This window comes from Saimiri boliviensis, chromosome 14 (genome assembly GCF_048565385.1).
Source record: "Saimiri boliviensis isolate mSaiBol1 chromosome 14, mSaiBol1.pri, whole genome shotgun sequence".
Classification (NCBI taxonomy): domain Eukaryota; kingdom Metazoa; phylum Chordata; class Mammalia; order Primates; family Cebidae; genus Saimiri; species Saimiri boliviensis.
The window spans coordinates 15,367,898-15,390,911 of record NC_133462.1 but is presented as its reverse complement, the minus strand read 5'-3'; the positions used below and the strand labels follow the sequence as shown (position 1 = coordinate 15,390,911).

Here is a 23,014-nt window from a genome sequence, read left to right as displayed (position 1 = left end):
TAACTCCTCCCTCAGTGCCTCACTCCCCTTTCGCTCGCCCGGGAGGTGCTGAAGCAACTTCCGCCCTGAGAAGAGTGGTACTTCCGTCTCCCGCTCTCGCGACTCCTTGCGGTGAAGGACGGAAGATGGTAGCCACATTTCTTCCTCGCCCTTCCCCTAGCAGTTCCGCCCTTACTACTCCCACTTCCTGCCAAGCAACAGCTACTTCCACCCGGAAAAGGGGTTGTTCCGCTGAGGGCGCCGGCTGCCCACCCAACCTGCCCTGTTATTTTCGCCATCATAGCCTTCTCCACCACTGTTCCTTCCAGCCACGAACGACGCAAACAAAACCAAGTTCCCCCATCTCGGGACAGGAACTCTTATCCTCTGTTACACTCCGGGAGAAGGAAAAGCGGGAGGAAAACCCAGCCTCCATGCCCGACCCCCTCGGCCCTCCCCTTTAGTTCTCCACCCCTCAATACATAACTTCCCCTCTAGGCGGGGACGAAGCCGCATTCGCCCTGAGAGAGGCGGAGCCTCCGCATTTACCCTCGCTCTCGCGAGCTTTCAGAACTCTCGCGAGACCCGAAGCCCGACTTGTGCGCCCGGGAAACCCCGTCGCTCCCTTTCCCCTGGCTGGCAGCGCGGAGGCCGCACGGTAAGTGGGTGCTCCGAATCGGACCTTGCGTGGGGCGTCAGGGCCGGACGCTGCAGCCTCAGAGCGCGTGCCTTAGGGCCCCGAGGCGCCCGGCGCGGGCCCGTCCCGCCCCCTGGAGCCGCGGCCACGTGCGAGCGGCAGGCCCGAACATGCCCGGTCAGCGCCGGCTGGGATCTGAGCGTGGGCCCGGGGGAGCAGCGGCGGGTGTGCGTGGGGCGTCCGGAGTCCCGGGGCTGAGCAGTGGGGTTGCGCAGGATCTTCACACGCGGGAGCTGGGCTGTGTTTGTGCGACCCAGAGAGTCCGTGGGCGTCAGTGAGCTCCTTCGGACCCGCAGGAGCCGGGGCCAGTCGTTGAAGGGGCCTTGGGAAGTAACGGGGTACCCTGGTTTAGGATACCTTGGAGCGAAAGGAGTGGGGTGGGGTCCGGGCCCTTGGCGGTCGTCTCCGCCAGGCCTGTGTTCACATGCGTGACCTTCTCCCGCAGATGCCTGGAGTTACTGTAAAAGACGTGAACCAGCAGGAGTTCGTCAGAGCTCTGGCAGCCTTTCTCAAAAAGTGAGTTTGGGGACTGAGGTTCAAAGCGGGTGGAAGCTGTCGCGTTTGTCTACCCATCTGGGCCCAGTGTTTGCCGGTGCTGGCAGGGGAGACTTGTTTGGGGCTTCTGTGGCTCCTTTCGGCATTAGGCCTGGCTTGGTTGCGGTTCCAGCTTCTCTTTGTGCTCCGGGAACATCAGGCACCTTGTAACCCATGGTTGTGTTGAAGAGAGAGCGTATTTGGGGTGTGGGGTAGTTTGTAGAGATTACTGAGTCGTGGTTTTCTCATTGTTTTGGTCTTAGGTCTGGGAAGCTGAAAGTCCCTGAATGGGTGGACACCGTCAAGCTGGCCAAGCACAAAGAGCTTGCTCCCTACGATGAGAACTGGTTCTACACGCGAGCTGGTGAGGAACTTGGGTCTTTGGCTGGAGAGTGGGAAGCTGGGTGACCCCTGGCACAAACCATACTTACCTGTCTTTGAGCTCTTTCCTGGCCCCTGCCCAAGAGGGGGAGAAACGTTGGGTTGTGTCACCACATGTGTGATAGGACATTCAATAACTTGATAACCAAGTTTTTATGCATTTCTAAGAGCCATGTGAGAGGAGGACTTGTGGTTTGAGCTTCAGGGGAAACCAGACACAGATGAATGTTCATATTTTGTTTATAGGTGGTTTAATCCTTCCTACATACGTGGAGTCATACTCCCTGGGTTTGAATCCATCTTTTACATCTGCTTGTGTCAACTCCGGCAAATTACTTAACCTGCCTGTGCCTCCATTTTCTCGTCCCAAAAATGGGGCTAATTACTGTGCCAGTACTGAGAGAATTGTAAGGATTGAATGAATTTAAATCGGAGTGTTTAGAACATGTCTGTTGCAAAGTAGTTAAGAAAAAGTTAGCTGCCTTTTATAATTGCTCAGGTCAAGTTAGCCTTCTCCATGTCTCTAACAGGTTGTTTCTGACCAAATGGTTGGAGGTGTGGCCAGGTTAGTCCTTGCTTTAAATCTTTACTTCCTGACCTTATGGGCACCCCGTGACCTTCTGCCAGCCCCGTCTCTTTTTTGATCTTACAGTAATAAGTGTATGTACCGCCCCTAACTAGTGTTAGTTCTCATGTGTCTTGGCATTTCAGTACTCAATAAATCTTCACCCTCAGGAAGACCTAACATGGTGGGCAGTAACAGTGCTGTATTGTGTCCAGGCGACAGCCTCAGAGTGGACCTTTGCCAAGGGGCCTTGGCCTCTCTAATCTTAAACCTTATGTTTCATGAAGTTCGGATTCCATCCCCACTACAGCTTGTCTCCAGATAGGAAGTAGTTGGGAAGTGGGGTTTGGAAATCAGCAAAACTTCAGAATGACCCTGAAAAGAGTTGACCTTGGTACAGGTTGCTTGACCCTTTGGAATAAGAAGCATTTTGTAGATTTGTGGTACACTTGTGCCGCAGATGGCCATGGGGCCCACTCTCGGGCCATGGAGTGGACGCACAGGACCAGTGTAACTCAGCTGCGGCCTCTGAGGACTGAGAGATGAACTTGCTAAGGTGGGTGGGTTTGATGGCATATCACCCACTCACCATTCTTTTTAGACAATGTGGGGCTAATGAAGAGAAGCTGACTTCCCTGGGTGCACAGCAGTGACAAGGTCTGGAAGAGACATGTCCCCTCCACACTTCCCCCATCTTGCTTTGGCAGTGCCTCAAGGGTCAGTAGGTCAGGGCAGCTTTGGATCTAGGATTAGGAAAAATAATCTAATAGCTTTTCTCATCTGGGGTGAAGACGCATGCCATGCTATCAGATCCCCAAAATAGGACTGTATATGTCTTTTGTTCATGTGTGTTTTTATTTGTTTCAACATAGGGAGGGATTAACAAGAGATGGGATTAAGCCCTTGGATAATAAACCTAGTGGCACCTGATGGTCATGGTAGACTTGCTGCGGCCCCTTTCAGCCCGCCATGTCCCTTCCTGGAAACCTCAGGCAGAAGGTCCCTCTTCTCTCTGCCTGTTGGCCTTCATCACAGGAAGTACCACAAAGGTCCCTTTTCCACCTCACTTGTCCAGCTGCCCTAGTAGCACAGGATGGTTGTGTGTAGACTAGAGGCCTGTTGTGTATATTTTTGTTGGGGTACAGCCACACTCATATCTACATACACAGGTGCAGAGTTGTAGTTGTGGCAGAAGGTCTAGCTCTGTCACCCAGGTTGGAGTACAGTGGCACAATTACAGCTCACTGCAGCCTGGAACTCCTGGGCTTAAGTGATCCTCCCGTCCCACCCTCCTAAGTGACTACAGGTGCCCACCAGTCACCATGCCTAGCTAACTTTTTTTATTTGTAGAGATGGCGTCTCAGTGTGTTGAACTCCCAAGCTCAAGCAATCCTCCCACCTCAGCCTCCCAAAGCACTGGGATTATAGGCAGTTTACCAGTCTCTGTTTTAGAGTTTTAATATGTTCCACCCAGTTTGGCAGTCCACTTATACTAGTCATGGGAGTGATCTGTTTTACCAAAGAGGAAGCTGATGCGCAGACAGGTGAAGTGACAGCTGAAAGTCTCATAGAGTGGCCTGTATTTGAAGCTCATATTTGAAGCTAAAGTGTGCTGAGGCTGTGGCCCTGCTGAGCAGGGCCAAAATGTGGAGGCATGTAGGAGCCAGTGTGTGGTGGACAGGTCTTAATCTTGGGGTTTGGGAATAAGGAGGTCCATGGCAGAAGATGGGGCCGTCCTAGGGGGTGATTTGGGAATGGAGTGGAGCTGTAGGAGTAAGAAGTCCCAAGGCAGTGGTGTAAGGGACAAGGTAGAGGAAGAACTCAAAGACTTGCTCTCATTGGACATTCAAGGGATGGTCACCATGGTTCTTTATGAAGGGGGTGGTCTCAGCTTACTGCAACCTCTGTCTCTCGGGTTCAAGTGACTCTTATACCTCAGCCTCTCAAGTAGCTGGTATTACAGGCATGCGCTACCACGCCTGGCTAATTTTGTATGGTTAATAGAAAGGGTGTTTTTCCATGTTGGTCAGGCCGATCTTGAACCCCCTCAGCCTCAGGTGATCCGCCTACCCCAGCCTCCCAAGGTGCTGGGATGACAGGCGTGAGCTACTGAACCCGGCTAGGCCTCTATTTTTTTTGAAATGGAGTTTCACTCTTGTCAACGCGGCCAGAGTACCATGGCGTGATCTTGGGTCACTGCAACCTCCCATTTTCCAGGTTCAAGCAATTCTCTTGCCTCAGCCTCCTGAGTAGCTGGGATTATAGGCACGCACCACCATGCCCGGCAAATTTTTACATTTTTAGTAGAGACAGGATTTCAACACATTGGTCAGCCTGGTCTCCAACTCCTGACCTCAGGTGACCTGCCTCAGCCTCCCAAAGTGCTGGGATTACAGGTGTGAGCCACTGTGCTTGGCTGGACAAGCCTCTTGCTGTCTTGATTCTCTGAAAGACCTGCTGAAGATAGCGATGTGGGAGTCCAGTTTGGTGTTTTGGTGGGTGTCTGCAAGCAGCTGCTGAATTGGGGTGTCCAAAAACATTTCTTGTAGGTTGAAGGCCAGTCCATCTTTGGCTCCTGCGTACAGCTGGGCACCCACTTGTGCTGTGATAGTAGAAAGAATTCTTGAGTTAATTTTTGTATAAGGTTAAAAATTTTTTTAAAAAATAGGAGAGCCGGGCGCGGTGGCTCAAGCCTGTAATCCCAGCACTTTGGGAGGCTGAGGCGGGTGGATCACGAGGTCAAGAGATCGAGACCATCCTGGTAAACATGGTGAAACCCCGTCTCTACTAAAAATACAAAAAATTAGCTGGGCATGGTGGCGCGTGCCTGTAATCCCAGCTGCTCAGGAGGCTGAGACAGGAGAATTGCCTGAACCCAGGAGGCAGAGGTTATGGTGAGCAGAGATTGCGCCATTGCACTCCAGCCTGGGTAACAAGAGCAAAATTCCATCTCAAAAAATATATATATATGTATAGTAGAAAGAATGAGATCCTAGGAGGCGTCACAGAAGTGAGTTAAGGGATTAATCAAGGTCAAAAAAGTGGTTTCTTCTTATAAGTTTGGCAGAGAAGGGTCAGCCAGAGTGTACTGGCGGGGAGTTCTTCCCTGTCTTTGACTCAGTAGGTCCGGATGCAACCACCAGTCTAAACTTAGCTGAGCTGTGATGACTCCTGAGAATCTATGCTTGGCTGGCCTGCCCTGTGCTCAAGTGCAGAGGGAACCCCCTCTCGGTCTAACAGGAACACACAGCAGCTCTCCATTGACCATGAACTCAACAGTAGAGTGAAGAGGGGTGGCCTCCTTTGCAGTTCCAGGTAGAGGGTAATTCCTGGACAAGGGGTTCCTGAGAGGAGTGGGTTGCCATCCCAAGAATTCACACAGCAGAAGAGCAAAAGGCTTCTAGTCTGGAGGAACTGCAGAAGAAACCATTTGTGACAGCACCTTGCTTGCAGTTGGCTCTCATAAGTACCAGCTAGGGTGGCCTGGATTTGTGCAACTCCCAATTCAAGAGGTGGGGCTGGAACCTGGGTCTCTAGGGGATGAGGAAAACGGTCAGTGTTTTAATAGAATGTTTCAGCTCTTGCATTTCCAATTTGCAAAGTTAATAACCCTTCCTCTCCCTTCTAGTGGGTCAGAAAAAATAATTAGCATGAACTGGGATGGCAGGGGAGGAGCTTATAATATCTGACCAAGGTTGTTCTTCTAGCCAAAAGGTTTTTATACAGCCATAAGAAACATTTTAAGCCTCCGTTAAAGAACCTAATAGGCTTTATTGAGAGCTTGTTCTTTGCCCGTCACTGTTTGTCTCCTTTGGTACCATAGCATGAACCACCTGAAGGATAGATAGGTGTGTCCTGTGTCCCTCTTGAGGAGGAACAGTGTTGGAATTCAAGCCCCTGTCAATCTGACAGCTCAGAGCTTGGCTGTGTCCACACCAAGACTGGCCTGAGCTCTGGGTGCTGGTCGCAACCCAACAAGACTGAGGATGAGTGCCCATTTCTGGTACACAGCCTCTCTGGGTGTCTCTGCTTAGGAGTGTGAACCTTACTCTTAAAAAGCAAGATAACTACTGCTTCACTCCTTCAAAATAAAAAGAGAGAGAAGCAAGATAACAGGAAAAGCTACCCTGCTTTCCCCAGTCCTGAGTACTGTAGTTCAAGTGGGAGAGCAGGTCTCCACCCAGAGCCAGAGCATAGCCAGATACAGAGCCCAGAGGGACGGCAGCAGCTGCCGGTCTGAAAGGTTGGAGGTTTCCAGTGATGTCACTCTCCTGGCAGAAAAATTGGGGTGGGTGGCTTATACCAAGTGGTCCTGGTTGTGGGTACTTATAAGCCAGCAGTGGGGTAGGGGGTAGGGCGTGGGGTGAGGTGGGGATAGAAGTGAGCAGATGGCACAGATGACAACAGCAGGGCTATGCTCTTAGCCCTCACAGACCATGGTTATACAGTATCAGCCAGGGATTGGTTCCAGGATGAACCCCAATACCTACGTCCACAGAAGCTCCTCTTTTTTTTTTTTTTTTTTTTTTTGAGACGGAGTTTCACTCTTGTTACCCAGGCTGGAGTGCAATGGCGTGATCTCGGCTCACCGCAACCTCCGCCTCCTGGGCTCAGGCAATTCTCCTGCCTCAGCCTCCTGAGTAGCTGGGATTACAGGCAGGCGCCACTATGCCCAGCTAATTTTTTGTATTTTTAGTAGAGACGGGGTTTCACCATGTTGACCAGGATGGTCTCGATCTCTCGACCTCGTGATCCACCCGCCTCAGCCTCCCAAAGTGCTGGGATTACAGGCTTGAGCCACCGCGCCCGGCTAGAAGCTCCTCTTAATATAAAATGCTATAGCATTGGGGCTGGCACAGTGGCACACACCTGTAGTTCCAGCACTTTGGGAGGCCAAGATGGGTGAATCACTTGAGCCCAGAATTTCAAGACCATCCGGGCAACATGGCAAAATGGGTCTCTTCAAAAATTAGCTGGGTGTGGTAGTGTGCGCCTGTAATCCCAGCTATTCAGAAAGTCAAAACTGCCGTGAGTTGTTACCATGCCACTGCACTCCAGCCTGGGTGACAGACTGAGGCCCTGTCTTAAAAAAAAAAGAGTAATATTTGCATGTAGCCTATGCAGATCGTCCCATGTAGTAGTAGTTTTTTTTTAAGACGGTATCACCCTGTCGCCCAGGCTGGAGTGCAGTGGCATGATCTTGGCTAACTGAACCTCCCAGGTTCAAGCGATTCTTCTGCCTCATACTCCCAAGTAGCTGGGATTACAGGTGTGCGCCACCATGCCTGGCTAATTTTTTTGTATTTTTAGTAGAGATGGGGTTTTGCCATGTTGGTCAGGCTGGTCTCAAACTCCTGACCTTAGGTGATTCACCCACCCACCTCAGCCTCCCAAAGTGGTGGGATTACAAGCATGAACCACCATGCCTGGCCGGATCCCATATATAGTAAGTCATCTCCAGATTACTTTTAGATTAATACAGGTCAGACATAGCAGTCCCAGCTACTTGGGAGGCTGAGGCAAGAAAATTGCTTAAGTCTAGGAGTTTGAGGCTGCAGTGAACTGTGATCACACCACTGCCCTCCAGCCTGGGTGACAGAATGAAGCCCTGTCTTGGGGGGTTGGGGGGGGGCGAACTAATACAGTAATTGTCACGCTGCTTTTAATTGTGTGGGTTTTTTTCCTGTGAATATTTTTGATCCACTGTTGGTTGGCTATGGAGGGCTGGCTGTATCTGGACCTGATCTCAGGGCAGGAGGGGGCTGGGAACAAGTGGTGTGCATTTCTGAGCAGGGAGCAGGAGGCCAGGAGCAGCCTACCACCCCACACAAAACACTGCTACCTGGCACTTGGCAACTATGGAAGAATCCCCGAATTCCCTCACTTGATCTTTAGAACTAGAGGAAAGAAGTCACTTGAGCAGACTCTGACCAGTTTGCGGGTCTCTGGGTCCCAGAGACAAATCAGACTGCTCCAGAGCCAGGCAGAACCATGTGATGGCTGAACTCTGGGTACTTCCTGCATCATGGATCACAGTGGCAGGACAGGGCAGTGCCTCCAGAGCTGTGTGACATGGAGCCATTGAGTACCCTCTGGCATCTCAGTTTCACTCTCTGTAAAAGAGAATAGCACTTGACACACTCATGGAGTCCTCACAGTAACCTCCTGATCCTAAGGTGAGGTGCAGGGGAGAGACAGAAAAGCCCTTGGCATGGGGCCTGGCTGATGTGTGCTCCAGTTAGTGGAACCGTGCAAGTGTTTCTGGGGAGGTGGGAGCTTTCCTTGCAGGCAAGGAGGCTGGCTGGGTTGGACCAGTGACTTGCCCAAGCCAGTCTAACAAGAACCCCCGTGTCCACAGAGGGGCTAGTACAGATTCCAAGATGGGGGCATCCACTGCACAGTGTCTGCTCTGCCCTTGTTATCCTGAGCTCTGTCTCCAGACTGGTTGCCCAGAGAGTGGCAATAGATCCTTTGACTCCTGCTTCTCTGGGGCCCATGGAGATGGTCACAGGTAGGCCCCACCTGTACATACCTCAGGTTAAATTCAACAGCAGTGCTGCTGGGACAGTAACCACTAGAGAAGTTGGCCCTGCAGAGCTGGGAGTGCCCACCCAGGGTGCAGGGCTGTTTGGTGAGGAAGAGCTAACTGGGGTTGGGGGCAAAGAGAGGGAGCTGTCAGTTTCCGGGTGTTAGTGTGTGTTTTCAGTTTCCCTTCTTACAAAACGGTGAGAATTGGCTGTTTACACGCGGAATTGTTTACATGAGACCTTGATCAAGACCCTAAATTGCCCTCTCACACTATCCCCAGCTTCCACAGCGCGGCACCTATACCTCCGGGGTGGCGCTGGGGTTGGCTCCATGACCAAGATCTATGGGGGACGTCAGAGAAATGGCGTCATGCCCAGCCACTTCAGCCGAGGCTCCAAGAGCGTGGCCCGCCGGGTCCTCCAAGCCCTGGAGGGGCTGAAAATGGTGGAAAAGGACCAAGATGGGTAAGCAGGGTAGGCAGGGCTGGAATGATGGAGCAGCCTTAGGGCCGGGCCATCAGTGCCTACAACTCATTTCCCCAACAAATGGTCCTGCATAGTCTGCCCAGCCCCTCCAGCCTCTCCTCAGAGGCAGGTAAGAGGGGATTCTGCAGAAAAGTGAACAGCAAGGGGCCTCACCCTGACCTCTCTGGCTGACTAGCCCAGGCTCCAGGAAGGTAATTTAGCGACTGTCCACTTTCATTAGCCTGCTCGTTAACTTTTTCCAATTGATTTTTCGGGGCTTTTGATCTAATGCTTGCACAAACGACACCCCATCAGCTCCCAGGCAGGCTCCCACTACTGCCCCCAGCTCTGTAGAAGGCACCTGACTAGGGCCCTCACTGAGACTTGGCTAGCGGCAGGTGGTCCCACAGCCAGGTGCCTTCTTGAGAAGCCTAGCTCAAAACGAGAAGGGAAGGGGCTGAGAACATGACCTGTGCTCACTGGGGCCTGCATGACCATTCCCTCCCCACAGGGGCCGCAAACTGACACCTCAGGGACAGAGAGATCTGGACAGAATCGCCGGACAGGTGAGGCCTGCATTGGGGCAGGGCCAGAATTATTTCCTCCTGGAGGGCACAGCCCAGGGTGGAGAAAGCTCTTTCAGGCAGAGGGGCTTGGCAGGCACATCATTGCTGGTAGTTGGATGTTGCTTTCTCACATGGCAGTGGGACTCCACCACTCCCTTCTCCCTTCCACGTCTGTGAAATGGGGAAATACCCACAGCAACAATGAGATGAGATGGATGCATTTCATTTAAGACCACACATCAGGCGCCCACCTCTAGTGGATAGGGGGTAGCTGTTACGAAGTGCCCCAGCAGAGGCCCCCCTGACTGACCTTACTCTTCCATCTTTTCCCACAGGTGGCAGCTGCCAACAAGAAGCATTAGAACAAATCATGCTGGGTTAATAAATTGCCTCATTCGTAATCCTGGTCTGGGTCTCTTTAGAGTCTGCTCTGTCACCCAGGCTGGAGTGCAGTGGTACCATCTCAGCCCACTGCAACCTCTGCTTTCCGGGTTCAAGTGATTTTCCTGCCTCAGCCTTCCAAAGTGCTGGGATTACAGGTGTGAGCCACTGCGCCTGGTCTGGTCTGGGTCTCTTGATGGTTGCTCTTTGGGGGCTTGAGGAAGAAGCATTTCCTCCCTTCCCTTGAGTGAGGGTGCCTAGGTGGCTGTGTACCTGGCAGCCAGTAGGGCCTCCCCAGTCAAACAGTTCCTATCTGGGTTTGGAGGAAGGACCTAGGGGCCCTCGTGGCTCACTCTCCCACATCCTGTCTTTGCAATTCTCAGAAAGTAAGAAAGGACGGCTGTGTGAGCTGTAGAGGGCAGTAAGCTGTGCGCTCAGCTGGACATGGGCGGCAGAGGTGGCTTCTGCTGGAGGAAAGCAAGAGGGTCCATGGCTCATGCTTCTCCCTGGAGGGTGGAGCACAGACAGGCCACCAGGAAGCCTCCATCGCAAAGTGGCCTGTGCTGCCTGCACACTAACACTCCTGGACCTGCACATTCTGGATGGTCCTTGAGCCTTCACTCTGCATCTGAGTGGCGGTGGGCCTGCTGAGTGTGGCATTGGCAGGAAGTCGGTGGAAGCAGAGCCTGCTAGGCGCCTGTGCAGAAGTGCAGCTCCCAGGGTGGCCACACGGGGGCTGCATGACCTCAGCAGTCCTCCACAGTGACTGGCTTAAACAGCAAAGTGCGATGGGGTCTTCGCCCATGATTGGGCACCTGATCAGGGCAGGAGATTCCAACACCACCCAGTGGGCAAGACAGGAAAGAAGCTCTTGGGACCTCCTGTGACATGATGTTGTTCCCAGTTGGGAAGATGAAACTGGTTTGGCCAATATCTCCCAGGATTCCCCTGTCCCAAGTTATTCCTGGGATCTGACCCATTTCCTGGAAAGGGCCAAGCCTGGGTTTTGAAGTTTACTTGAGTTTAAATCCCAACTCTTCCTAATCCCATGTGACCATGTGCAGCTTCCTCCCCGAGCCTTCACCTCGTGTGTGACCCTGCTAACTCCTGATTGGGCAACATGCCATGGAGAGCCTTGGCTCTGAGTAGCTCTGCTGGTGGACAGCCAGTTGGCAGTCCCCAAATCTAAGGCATAAGTGTTGAAAATAGGAAGTATCAAAGCCATCAGGTCCTACACCAGGGGAGAATGCAGCTGCCGCCCTTCTCAGCTTGTCAGTGCTGAAGGGTTTGTATTTAAAACACGCTTAGAACCTACTGTGGGCCAGCACTGCACTGTGCCAGGCACTTTCCAAATGCATCATTGTGGCCAGCACGGTGGCCCACACCTATAATCCCAGCACTTTGGGGTAGGGTACTAAGGTGAATCACCTGAGGTAGGGAGTTCCAAGAACAGCCTGGCCAACATGGTGAAACCCCATTCCTACTAAAAATATGAAAAATTAGCTGGGTGTGGTGGTGGGTGCCTGTAATCCCAGCTACTCAGGAGGTTGCAGTGAGCCAAGATTGCACCATTACACTCCAGCCTGGGCAACAAGAGTGAAACTCCATATCAAAAATTAAAATTAAAAATTAGCAAAGCATGGTGGCACATGCCTATAATCCCAGCTACTCGAGAGGCTGAGGCAGGAGAACAGCTTGAATCCAGGAGGTGGAAGTTTCAGTGAGCTGAGATCACGCCACTGCACTGTAGCCTGAGCAGAGCCAGTCCATTTCAAAAAAAAAAATTTTAAAAGCAGCATTGTTTACACTCAGCAACCCTGTGAAGTAGGTGCCAAAAATTGGAAGTAGGGAAAGTAAGCCATAGGTGGGGTAACTTGCCCGATGTCCCCCAGCTACAGCCAATATTTGAACCCAAGCCACCTGGCTGCAGCCCTGGGCCTAGCCACTGGAAGGCTCTATACTTCAGAAGAGAGACCCAAGGTGTTGCACTCTGGCTGCAGGCCAGTCACTCACCGTTCTGGGCCCTAGTTTCCTCTTTTGACCATTAAGGATAAAACATTTCCCAGAGCTGATGACATGAGAAAATGCCAGCCGTCTGTTTTGCCACAGCAGCAGGTAGGTGGGAAGGTGGAAGTGTCTGGAGTGGGTCTGCAGTCCCGCAGTCGTGCCGCTCCAGCCACTGGGGGGCAGTAGAGGGCCTAGAAACAGGTTCCTCCACTGAAGATGAAGTCAGGGCTTCCAGGTCTGGAGCCAAGCTTATTCCTGGGAGGGGGTCTTAAGGAGGAATTGAAGCACAGAGGGTCTACTAACACCTGGGACCCTGGGCCCCAGAGCTAGAGAACTGTGTTCCAGATACTGTGCCAAGTGCACTGCAGAATTTTTTTTTTTTTTAAGACAGGGTTTCACCATGTTGGCCAGGCTGGTCTTGAACCCCTGACCTCAGGTGATCCACCTGCCTCGGCCTCCCAGAGTGCTGAGATTACAGGTGTGAGCCACCACACCTGGCCAGAATATTCTTACAGTCTTACAAATTGGGGGTTTGTGCCCATGTTATATGAGAAGAAACAGGTTCCGGTGACCAGTCAGTTGACAAAACTGAGATGTAAAAGAATCCTGGACTCTTGAGGCCCAGGCTCTTCTGCATGGGTGGCAAATGCACTTTTTAAAAATTTTGCACTGTGGGAGGTGGAGGACCACTTGAGGTCAAGAGTTTGAGACCTTGACTGGGTGCGGTGGCTTCTGCTTGTAATCCCAGCAGTTTGGGAGGCCAAGGTGGGTGGATCGCCTGAGGTCAGGAGTTTGAGACCAGCCTGGTCAACATGGTGAAACCCCATCTCTATTAAAAATACGAAGATTAGCCAGGTGTGGTGGCGTACACCTGTAATCCCAGCTACTTGGGAGGCTGAAGCAGAAGAAACGCTTAAATGCAGGCGGCGGAGGTCGTGGTGAGCAGAGATTGCACCACTGCAATCCAGCCTGGGCAACAAGAGTGAAACTCTCAAAAAAAAAAATTTCAAGACCAGCCTGGCCAACATGTGGAAACCCTGTCTATTAAGAATAAAACAAGCCGGGCGCGGTGGCTCAAGCCTGTAATCCCAGCACTTTGGGAGGCTGAGGCGGGTGGATCACGAGGTCGAGAGATCGAGACCATCCTGGTCAACATGGTGTCTCTACTAAAAATATAAAAAACTAGCTGGGTGTGGTGGCGCATGCCTGTAATCCCAGCTACTCAGGAGGCTGAGACAGGAGAATTGCCTGAACCCAGGAGGCGGAGGTTGCGGTGAGCCGAGTTCGCGCCATTGCACTCCAGCCTGGGTAACAAGAGCGAAACTCCGTCTCAAAAAAAAAAGAATAAAACAAAGGCCAGGCGTTGTGGCTCACACCTGTAATCCCAGTACTTTAGGAGGCCAAGGTGGGCAGATCACCTGAGGTCGGGAGTTTGAGACCAGCTTGACCAACATGTAGAAATCCCATCTCTACCAAAAATACAAAATTAGCCAGGCGTGGTGTAATCCCAGCTATTCGGGTGGCTAAAGCAGAAGAATCTCGAAGCTGGGAGGCAGAGGTTGTGGTGAGCCAAGATTGTGCCACTGCACTCCAGCCTGTATAACGAGTAAAACTCCATCTCAAAAAAAAATACCAAAAAAAATGGCAGGGCATTGTGGTGCACACCTATAATTCCAGTACTTAAAAGGCTGAGATAGGGTAACGTCTTGAACCCAGGAGGCAGAGGTTGCAGTGAGCAGAAACCACACCACTGCACTCCAGCCTAGATAACAGAGCAAAAAAAAAAAAGCTGAAATACATGAGGCATGCAAAACATAATTCGTAATGTTAACAGAAACCTGTGAAGCACCACCCAGCTTAACACAGGCAGGGCAGGGTGCAGTGCCCGTAATCCCAGCACTTTGGGAGGCCGACCTGGGAGGATCACAAGGCCAGGAGTTCCAGGCCAGCCTGGGCAACATAGTGAGACCCCACTTCCACAAAAATTTTAAAAATAGCCAGGTAGGGCGCTGAGCGCGGTGACTCAAGCCTGTAATCCCAGCACTTCGGGAGGCCGAGGCGGGTGGATCACGAGGTCGAGAGATCGAGACCATCCTGGTCAACATGGTGAAACCCCGTCTCTACTAAAAATACCAAAAAAATTAGCTGGGCATGGTGGTGCGTGCCTGTAATCCCAGCTACTCAGGAGGCTGAGGCAGGAGAATTGCCTGAACCCAGGAGGCGGAGGTTGCGATGAGCCAAGATCGCACCATTGCACTCCAGCCCGGGTAACAAGAGCGAAACTCCGCCTTAAAAAAAAAAAAAAATAGCCAGGTAGGGTGGTCTACACCTGTAATCCCGGCTACTTGGGAGGCTGAGGTAAGAGAGTCACTTGAGCCCAGTAGTTTGAGGTTATGATTGTGTCACTGCACTCTAGCCTGGGCTACAGAGAGAGGCTCTATCTCTCAAAAAAAAAAAAAAAACAGGCCAGGCACGGTGGCTCAAGCCTGTAATCCTAGCACTTTGGGAGGCCAAGGCGGGTGGATCACAAGGTCAAGAGATTGAGACCATCCTGGTCAACACCGTGAAACCCCGTCTCTACTAAAAATACAAAACATTAGCTGGGCATAGTGGCACGTGCCTGTAATCCCAGCTACTCAGGAGGCTGAAGCAGCAGAATTGCCTGAACCCAGGAGGCGGAGGTTGCGGTGAGCCGAGATCGCTCCATTGCACTCCAGCCTGGGTAACGAGCAAAACTCCGTCTAAAAAAAAACAACAACAAAACAAAAAGTGGCTGGGTGCAGTGGCTCACGCCTGTAATCCCAGCACTTTAGAAGGCTGAGGCAGGGGGATTACCTGAGGTCAGGAGTTTGAGACAAGCCTGGCCAACATGGTGAAACCCCATCTCTACTAAAAATATAAAAATTAGCTGGGCATGGTGGCAGGTGCCTGTAGTCCCAGCTACTTAGGAGGCTGAGGCAGAAGAATCGCTTGAACCCAAGAGGCAGTGGTTGCAGTGAACCGAGATCACACCACTGCACTGCAGCCTGGGCGACAGAGCAAGGCTTTGTCTCAAAAACAAAAAGTAACACAGGAAATAAAACCAAGGCAAGACAAGCTCTGTGTGTGTCTGTGTGCCCCTCCCCAGACCCAGCCTTGGCTTCCCCAAGAGGTGACCCCTCCCAGGAACTGGGCGTTTGTCACTTTCTGCACAAGTCTGCTGCTCTACTACAAATTTGTTTGTCTAAGCAGTACACGGGCTTGTTCTGCCTTATGAAAACAAGTCAACTCTATCATGCTACGGTATTTTTTCTGACGTTTGTGCTGTTTCTGCGACAGCCTCGACACCTTCCCCTATTCTATAGCATTCTGTTGGCTGACTTTGCCATAGTGTATGCGCCCATTCTCCCATGGATGGACTTTTCATTTGCTTCTCAATGTCTGCTACCAAAAATCTGCCTGTAATGAATTTATTTTATGTATCCCCTTGTATGTGTGTAGGAGGGTCACCTAACTGCTCGAAGATATCTCAGCAACTCTGCCCTCCCCACTCAGACCTCATTTCCCTCCTCCAGACATGCTCAAAGGAGCAACACAGAATCAACCTTGAATCTCTGTCCACACCACCTGCAGTCTGTATGACACCAGCAAGTGACAACATCCCCTATCTGGGCCGCGGTTTCCACTCTGTAAAACAGGAATGACCTACCTTGCCCAGTCATGGCAGATCAATATAAAACAACTTCCGGCTGAGTGGTGGATCATGCCTATAATCCTAGCACTTTGGGAAGCCAAGGCAGGAGGATTCCCTGGGGCCAGGAGTTCAAGACCAGCCTGGGCAATGTAGCAAGATCCCATCTCTCTAAAGAAGAAGAAGAAATTATATATATATATATATATATATATATATATATATATATATATATATAAATTATTAGTGAGATGGACTTTCACTCTTGTAACCCAGGCTGGAGTGCAATGGTGTAATCTCAGCTCACCACAACCTCTACCTCCTGGGTTCAAGCGCTTCTCTTGCCTCAGCCTCCTGAGTAGCTAGGACTACAGACATGCACCACTACACCCAGCTAATTTTTATATTTTTAGTAAAGATGGGGTTTCACCATGTTGGCCAGGCTGGTCTCTAACTCCTGATCTCAGGTGATTCTCCTGCCTTGACCTCCCAAAGTGCTGGGATTACAGGCATGAGCCACAGCTCCCAGCCTGGTTTTCTAAAAAAAGAATTCTGCCAGGCCCAGTGGCTCACACCTGTAATCCCAGCACTTTGGGAGGCCGAGGTGGGCAGATCACAAGGTCAAAAGATCAAGACCATCCTGGCCAACATGGTGAAACCCCATCTCTACTAAAACAAAAAATAGCTGGGTGTGGTGGCGTGCACCTGTGGTCCCAGCTACTCAGGAGGCTGAGGCAGGAGAATTGCTTGAACCCAGGAGGTGGAGGTTTCCATGAGCGGAGATTGCACCACTGCTCTCCAGCCTGGCAACAGAGCGAGATTCCGTCTCAAAAAAAAGAATTCGAATGAAGAGCTGATCATGGTTCTAAATCCTTGAATACCAGGAACATCATGTCATATCACATAATGAGACAGGGAGACATTCTGATCCTCATCTCAAGAGACCAAAAATGCCAAGGCTCGAAAGATCAAACTGCCCACCACATCACATGGGTCGTCAGCCACCAGGGCAGCCTGCCTTACTGATTCTTCATGGGCATTTATAGTGACTAGCATTTACTGAGCACCTATTATGTGCCATTTCTTTGCACCCAACAACCCCTTTAAGTCTTTTTCTTCTTTTCTTTTTTTCTTTTTCTTTTTGAGATGGAGTCTCGCTCTGTTACCCAGGCTGGAGTGCAATGGCACGATCTCAGCTCACTGCAACCTCAGCCTCCCAAGTTCAAGTGATTCTCCTGCCTCAGCCTCCTGAGTAGCTGGGATTACGGGCACCCACCATGCCTGGCTAATTTTTGTGGTTTTTTTGGTGGAGACGGGGGTTTCACCATATTTCTCAGGCTGGTCTTGAACTCCTGAGCTTGTGATCTGCCTGCCTCGGCCACCCAAAGTGTTGGGATTACAGGCGTGAGCCACCGCGCCCAGGCTTAAGTCATTGTTTCTAATCCCAAGAAGCAAGGAAATGGCGTCAGGGAAGGGACAAGGTTTGCCTAAGGTCAAGCAGGGGCAGAGGTCAAGCTCAGAACCCTCACCTACCCACAGCACGTGCCCAGGACTGAAGCTCCCTAGGCTTCCTTCCAAAGGCTGAGCAGTGATGACCCAGCCCTTGAACCAGCCTCTTCCCCCACCCAGGCAGCCACCTCTCAGGGGAATTGTGGCTACCACAGGTGCAGGGAGCAGTTCCTCTCTACTCACGGCCTGAAGCATACCCAGCAGGGGCTGTCCCCAGGCCCAACAAGCAAGGACCCAGCAGCAAGGACCACTGGAGCCCATCTCCGGGGGGCTGGGCAGGAAATAGGGTGGGGTTTGGGGTACGGAGCTGGTACCCCGGGACTGCTGCAGCTCAAACTAACCCACCCACCGGGAGAAGATGCCTGGGGGTCTCGGAGTCCTCCAAGCTCTGCCTGCCTCCATCTTCCTCCTCTTCCTGCTGTCTGCTGCCTACCTGGGTATGTGGCCAACGGGCGGGCCTGGGGGGAGGTGGGGGAAGTCGTGGAGGCTGCAGAGAGGGCACAGGCAGAGGGAAGGGGGCTCAGGAGAGGGGAAGAGGAGACAGAGAGTACGGAGCCAGGGAAGACGCCGGGTCTGTTCCAAGCGGGGCAAAGATGCGGCTGGAGGGAGCCCAGCGACGGAAAAGGGGCGTCCAGAGCCCTACGGAGGGAGGCAGGAGCAAGCGTCACCTCCCCCACCTCCTGTAAAAGAAGGAACTAAAGCTGCTCTTGACTGAGCACCAGGGCTAGGGGCAGGAAGGGGACTTGGGGCTAGCAGCGTTCAGTGTCTGAGAAGGGGAGAAAAAGCTTTCTCTGCCTTAAATCTCAGGCGCCTCCTGTGTTGGGAGCCCCTTCTCAGCACTGGGGGAACCGATGCCTCATGGACCCCCCCTTGCCCACCCAAAGCCAGCAGGTGGGCGCTGTGGCCATGCTACCCCAGGAGCTCAGAGGTTTCTCGGTTTCTCAGGAAAAGTGGAGCTCCCACCTGAGTCTTAAGCCCAGGCCGACGAGGGTGCTTGGCCCCTCTCCCACCTCTTCTTCCTTCTCTTTTCCCTACCTCCCTCCTCCGACTGCTTCCAGAAGAAGAGGCCGGCCATGTGGGCGGCCTGGCTGAGATCTGGGGCTTCCCAGAGGAGCCCAGATTGGACGCTGCAGCCAGCCTGAGCCACCCCGACTCAGACACCCGCAGCCTCCACCCCGCCAAGGGCCTTCGCTCACCACCAGCCCACCCCAAGGACTGAACTCACCCCTGACCCCGAAGTTGGCACATACAAGTTACAGAGAAAGAGGGACGGGCACAGGGTCACAGGCCAGGGCAGGCCACAGACAGGCTCCTCAGCCCCGGCAGGAAGAGGCCAGGGAGCCAGGATTTTGAACCCAGCGCTGCTCCTGATTGCCTGGTGACGCTGGCAACCCGCCTGCCCTCCCCGGGCCTCAGTCATCCCTCCTGTAAAATGGGGTTAAGGAAAGAACGTACTGCTAGGGTTCTGTGAGGATTACACAAGAAAAAGCGCTAGGGGCAGAGCCCGGCTGAGGCTGGGGTGGGAAAATGGACTGGGAAGGCTGTGGGAGGAGGGGATGCCTGCACTGCTTCTGGAAAGAGCTGTCTGGACAGCGGTCCTCCAGTTTCTAGAACAGACATCCAAAAGCCAGTGAGTTCTCAGGCCAGAGCACAAAGTGAGTATGCAGGAGGTGGGCAGGAGATGGCGCTGCAGAGGTGACAAGGGCCTCCCAGGGGTCTCACCATCCCAGAGAGTCTCATTCTCCTCCCTCAGGATGTCCTCACCCACCCCAACCAGCTGTGTCCTCTCTCCTTTCCCAGGGGCACCTGCACTCTCCTGCATCCGCCTCTCCCTAAGATGCATCAGCCCCTGTCAGGGGCTCTCCCTCTCCCTCCCCACCCAGGAGAGTCCTCACCCTCCTCCCCTCCCCCCAGAAGTGTCGTCATCCTCCTCCCCTCCCCACCCAGGAGTGCTGGAGCTGTAAGGGCCAGGGCTGGGGGCCTGTGTCGCCATGCCCAGTCCTTGACCCCCCCACCCTGCCTCTCCGCAGGCCCTGGGTGCCAGGCCCTGTGGGTGCACGAGGGCCCCACATCGTTGATGGCGAGCCTGGGGGACGATGCCCACTTGCAGTGCCTTCACAACGGCAGTAACACCAATGTCACCTGGTGGCGTGTCCTCCAGGGCAACTACACGTGGCCCCCGGCGTTCGTGGGCCTGGGCCAGGGTGTCAATGGTACGCTGACCATCCAGAAGGTGAACAAGAGCCATGGAGGCATATACATGTGCCGTGTCCAGGAGGGCAACAAGCCATATCAGCAGTCCTGCGGCACCTACCTCCGCGTGCGCCGTGAGTGGCCTGGCCCCGGCCCCAACCCCCACTCTCCCGCTGGGGACACTTGGTTTACCTTTGAAGTGTCGGGGGATACGCCCAGTACCTTCATCGTGGGTTTTCAAACTGGCTCAGACGAGGGACTGACGATCTCCTCTGCAGAGTGGGGATTCCGGGGGGCCTGGGGCCTTGCAGAGGTTGGGCAGGTGTGCCAGGGCTCTGAGCTGTACCACCTCCTTGCAGACCCACCCCCCAGACCCTTCCTGGACATGGGGGAGGGCACCAAGAACCGCATTATCACAGCCGAGGGGATTATCCTCCTGTTCTGCGCAGTGGTGCCCGGAACGCTGCTGCTGTTCAGGGTGAGTCTGCCAGAACCCCTGAGTTGGCGGGTAAAGGCCTGGGCTGAGGGACTCCCAAGGCCCAGGTAGCCCTCTAGAGCCTAAAGTTCTCCATCCAAAACTTGGGAGAAGAAAGCACCCATCGCACAGGGGCTGTGGAAGTTAAATGAATGAATATAAAGAAGGGACTTGGGCCAGGCATGGTGGCTCACACCTGTAATCCCAACACACTGGGAGGCCGAAGTGGAAGGATCACTTGTGGTCAGGGGTTCAAGACTAGCCTGACCAATACGGTGAAACCCCATCTCTACTAAAAAAACAGTCTAAAAATTAGCCAGGTGTGGTGGCGGGTGCCTGTAATCCCAGCTACTCCAGAGGCTAAGGCAGGAGAATTGCTTGAACACAGGAGGCAGAGGTTGCAGTGAGCCGAGATTGCGCTATTGCACTCCAGCCTGGACTACAAGAACAATACTTCATCTCAAAAAAAAAAAAAAAAAGAAGGGACTCCAACTGGCACTGGGCCCAGGGGGTGTCTTCGATTTAGTTTCCCCTTCAGGGCTGTCCTCACGTCCCGCTGATGAGAGTCTCATTCGTCCCCCTAAGAGTGTCCTCACTCTCCTCCTGCCCTCACCCAGGAGTGCAGTTATCCTCCAGGTGTAGCCAAGACCAGGGAAGGTGGGGCCTAGGGGTCCTCCCAGAATCTCTGATCTGTACCAGCCTCTCTGTAGACCCCTCAGCAACTGCAACTGTTATTGGTGTTATTCATGGAGAACGGTAAGGGAGTGCAGGGTCTAGAGAACAGAGGCAAGAGGATCACTTGAGGCCGCAAGTTTGAGACCAGCCTGGGCAACATAGTAAGACCCTATCTCTACAAAAAGTCTTTAAAAAATTAGCCAGGTGTGGTGGCGTGCACCTATGGTCCCGGCTACTCAGGAGGCTGAGGTGGGAGGATTGCTTGAACCCAGGAGTTCAAGGCTGCAGTGAAATATGATAGTGCCACAGCACTCCAGCCTGGGCAACAGAGGGAGACTGTTTTTTTAAAAAAAAAAAAAAAGAAGAAGAAGAAAGAGAAAGAAAACGAAAAAGAAAGGCAAAGAAAGAAAAACAGTTGTAGACTCAGCGATAACTGCTACGTAACCAGTATGCGGCCTTGGGTACATCTCTTACCCTTTCTGAAAAGGCACCTCCTGGCATCCAGGAGGGTCTAAAAGATAGTCACCTCCCCGTGCTCACTGAGGCACCCACTCCACCCACCCCTACAGAAACGATGGCACAATGAGAAACTCGGCTTGGATGCTGGGGATGAATACGAAGATGAAAACCTTTATGAAGTGAGTGAAGGGTGGGGACAGGGTAGGGGCAGGTATGTTAGCGGTTGGAGGGGGAGGGTCCCAGAAAGAACAGCATGGGGTTCCCTCTAGGAGTGGTTGGGGACAGGGACCCCAGGTGCCAGGGTGCTGATGTTTACTGCCTCGTTTCCACCCCAGGGCCTCAACCTCGACGACTGCTCCATGTATGAGGACATCTCCCGGGGCCTCCAGGGCACCTACCAGGATGTGGGCAGCCTCCACGTAGGAGATGTCCAGCTGGAGAAGCCGTAACACCCCCTCCCCTGCCAGGCTGCCGCCGCCGCCTGCAGTGCGTCCAGCTCCAGGGTTTCTCTTCACTTCCCTGGGACATTCTCCCTTCAGCCCTCCTGGGGGATTCCTTAGTCATCTTCCTCTGGTTGGGGGCGGGGAGGTAACCTCACTCTTCTCCAGGCCAGGCCCCCTTGGACTCCCCCTGGGGGTGTCCCACTCTTCTTCCCTCTAGACTGCCCCACCCCCCACCCCGTAACCCAATCCTCCCCCTGCTGCCTTTCCCAGGCTCCCACCACCCCAGCGGGTAATGAGCCCTTAATCGCTGCCTCTAGGGGAGCTGATTGTAGCAGCCTCGTTAGTGTCACCCCCTCCTCCCAGATCTGTCAGGGCCACTTAGTGATAATAAATTCTTCCCAATAGCAGACCTTGGCAGGAGTCGTGGATCTTATGGGAACCGCCTCTCCCACACTTCCCTTAGACCCAGGAGTCCCAGCCCAAGCCACCCCCTGCCCACTCCCCACACCTGGGACCAGGTAGCCAGTCTGGGCTGCCCCCCTGGGAGAAATAGGACATCTCTTTGGGAGGTCCCCAACCCAACTGAAGGACTGGTTTGGCCCTATCTGCAGGGTCTCACCCTAGGGTCACGTCTTTAAGCAAGGAGATAAGATCAATATAGGTGTGCCTACCAAATTATTTATGCCTTTTTTTTTTTTTTTTTTTTGAGACAGAGTCTCACTCTGCCGCCCAGGCTGGAGTGCAGTGGCACAATCTCAGCCCACTTCAACCTCCACCTCTCAGGTTCAAAGAATTCTCATGCATCAGCCTCCTGAGTAGCTGAGATGACAGGCACGCGCCACACCTGCCCCACCTGTGGCTAATTTTTGCAGTTTTCGTAGGGATGGGGTTTCACCATGTTGGCCAGGCTGGTCTAAAACTCCTGACCTCAGGTGATCCACCTGCTTCGGCCGCCCAAAGTGCTGGGATTACGGGCATGAGCCACTTCATGCATATTTAAGCCTTGGAAACACAGGGACTGTTTTGTGGGGCTGGCACAAAATTCAGACTGTAGCCTTTTCCCGATGGGTTGAGTTATAGAAGGGGCATTTTGGAGGGTCGGTGGCCCTAACCTGGGGAGAGTAGGGAGATCCAGGGGCAATGACAGAGAGGCACGGAGCCACGCATTTCCTGAGAAAGGGAGAGGAGAAAGGCTGAGACCCAGGGATAGTGACGGAGATGAGCAAGTACAGGAAGAGATCATGAGCCCCTGGGAGTCAGAGAGGCAGGAAGGTGGAGAGAAAGAGGGCCAGAGACAGAGCGAGAAGGCAAAGAAGAGTCAGGAGGAGGAGGGGCAACCGAAAATGGGCACGAAGAGGCCCAGGCGCAGCAACAGCTGGGGAAATGACGGAGACTGAGCCGGAGATGCAGAAAGATACAGAGAGACCCGGAGAGGGCAGAGAAGGGCTCTCGGGGAGAAAGTGATGGAGGGACAGAGAGGAGAGGTGG

The 23,014-nt window shown here is 53.1% G+C and overlaps 2 protein-coding genes across 2 annotated transcripts; both read left to right on the top strand.

Moving 5' to 3' along the window:
* The first annotated feature begins 530 nt into the window (after positions 1–530).
* RPS19 (ribosomal protein S19) lies at positions 531–10,122 on the top strand. The gene is made up of 6 exons (XM_003943215.4): positions 531–637; positions 1,122–1,192; positions 1,474–1,574; positions 8,965–9,148; positions 9,660–9,714; positions 10,050–10,122. The coding sequence occupies exons 2-6, from the start codon at positions 1,122–1,124 to the stop codon at positions 10,074–10,076; spliced, it is 438 nt and encodes a 145-aa protein (XP_003943264.1). The 5' UTR covers positions 531–637; the 3' UTR covers positions 10,077–10,122.
* A 6,345-nt stretch (positions 10,123–16,467) lies between these two features.
* CD79A (CD79a molecule) lies at positions 16,468–22,204 on the top strand. Its single transcript, XM_003943213.3, has 5 exons — positions 16,468–17,718; positions 19,312–19,608; positions 19,834–19,952; positions 21,194–21,262; positions 21,419–22,204. Exons 1-5 carry the CDS (start codon positions 17,640–17,642, stop codon positions 21,530–21,532), a joined length of 678 nt encoding a protein of 225 aa, XP_003943262.1. The 5' UTR covers positions 16,468–17,639; the 3' UTR covers positions 21,533–22,204.
* The last annotated feature ends 810 nt before the right edge of the window (positions 22,205–23,014 follow it).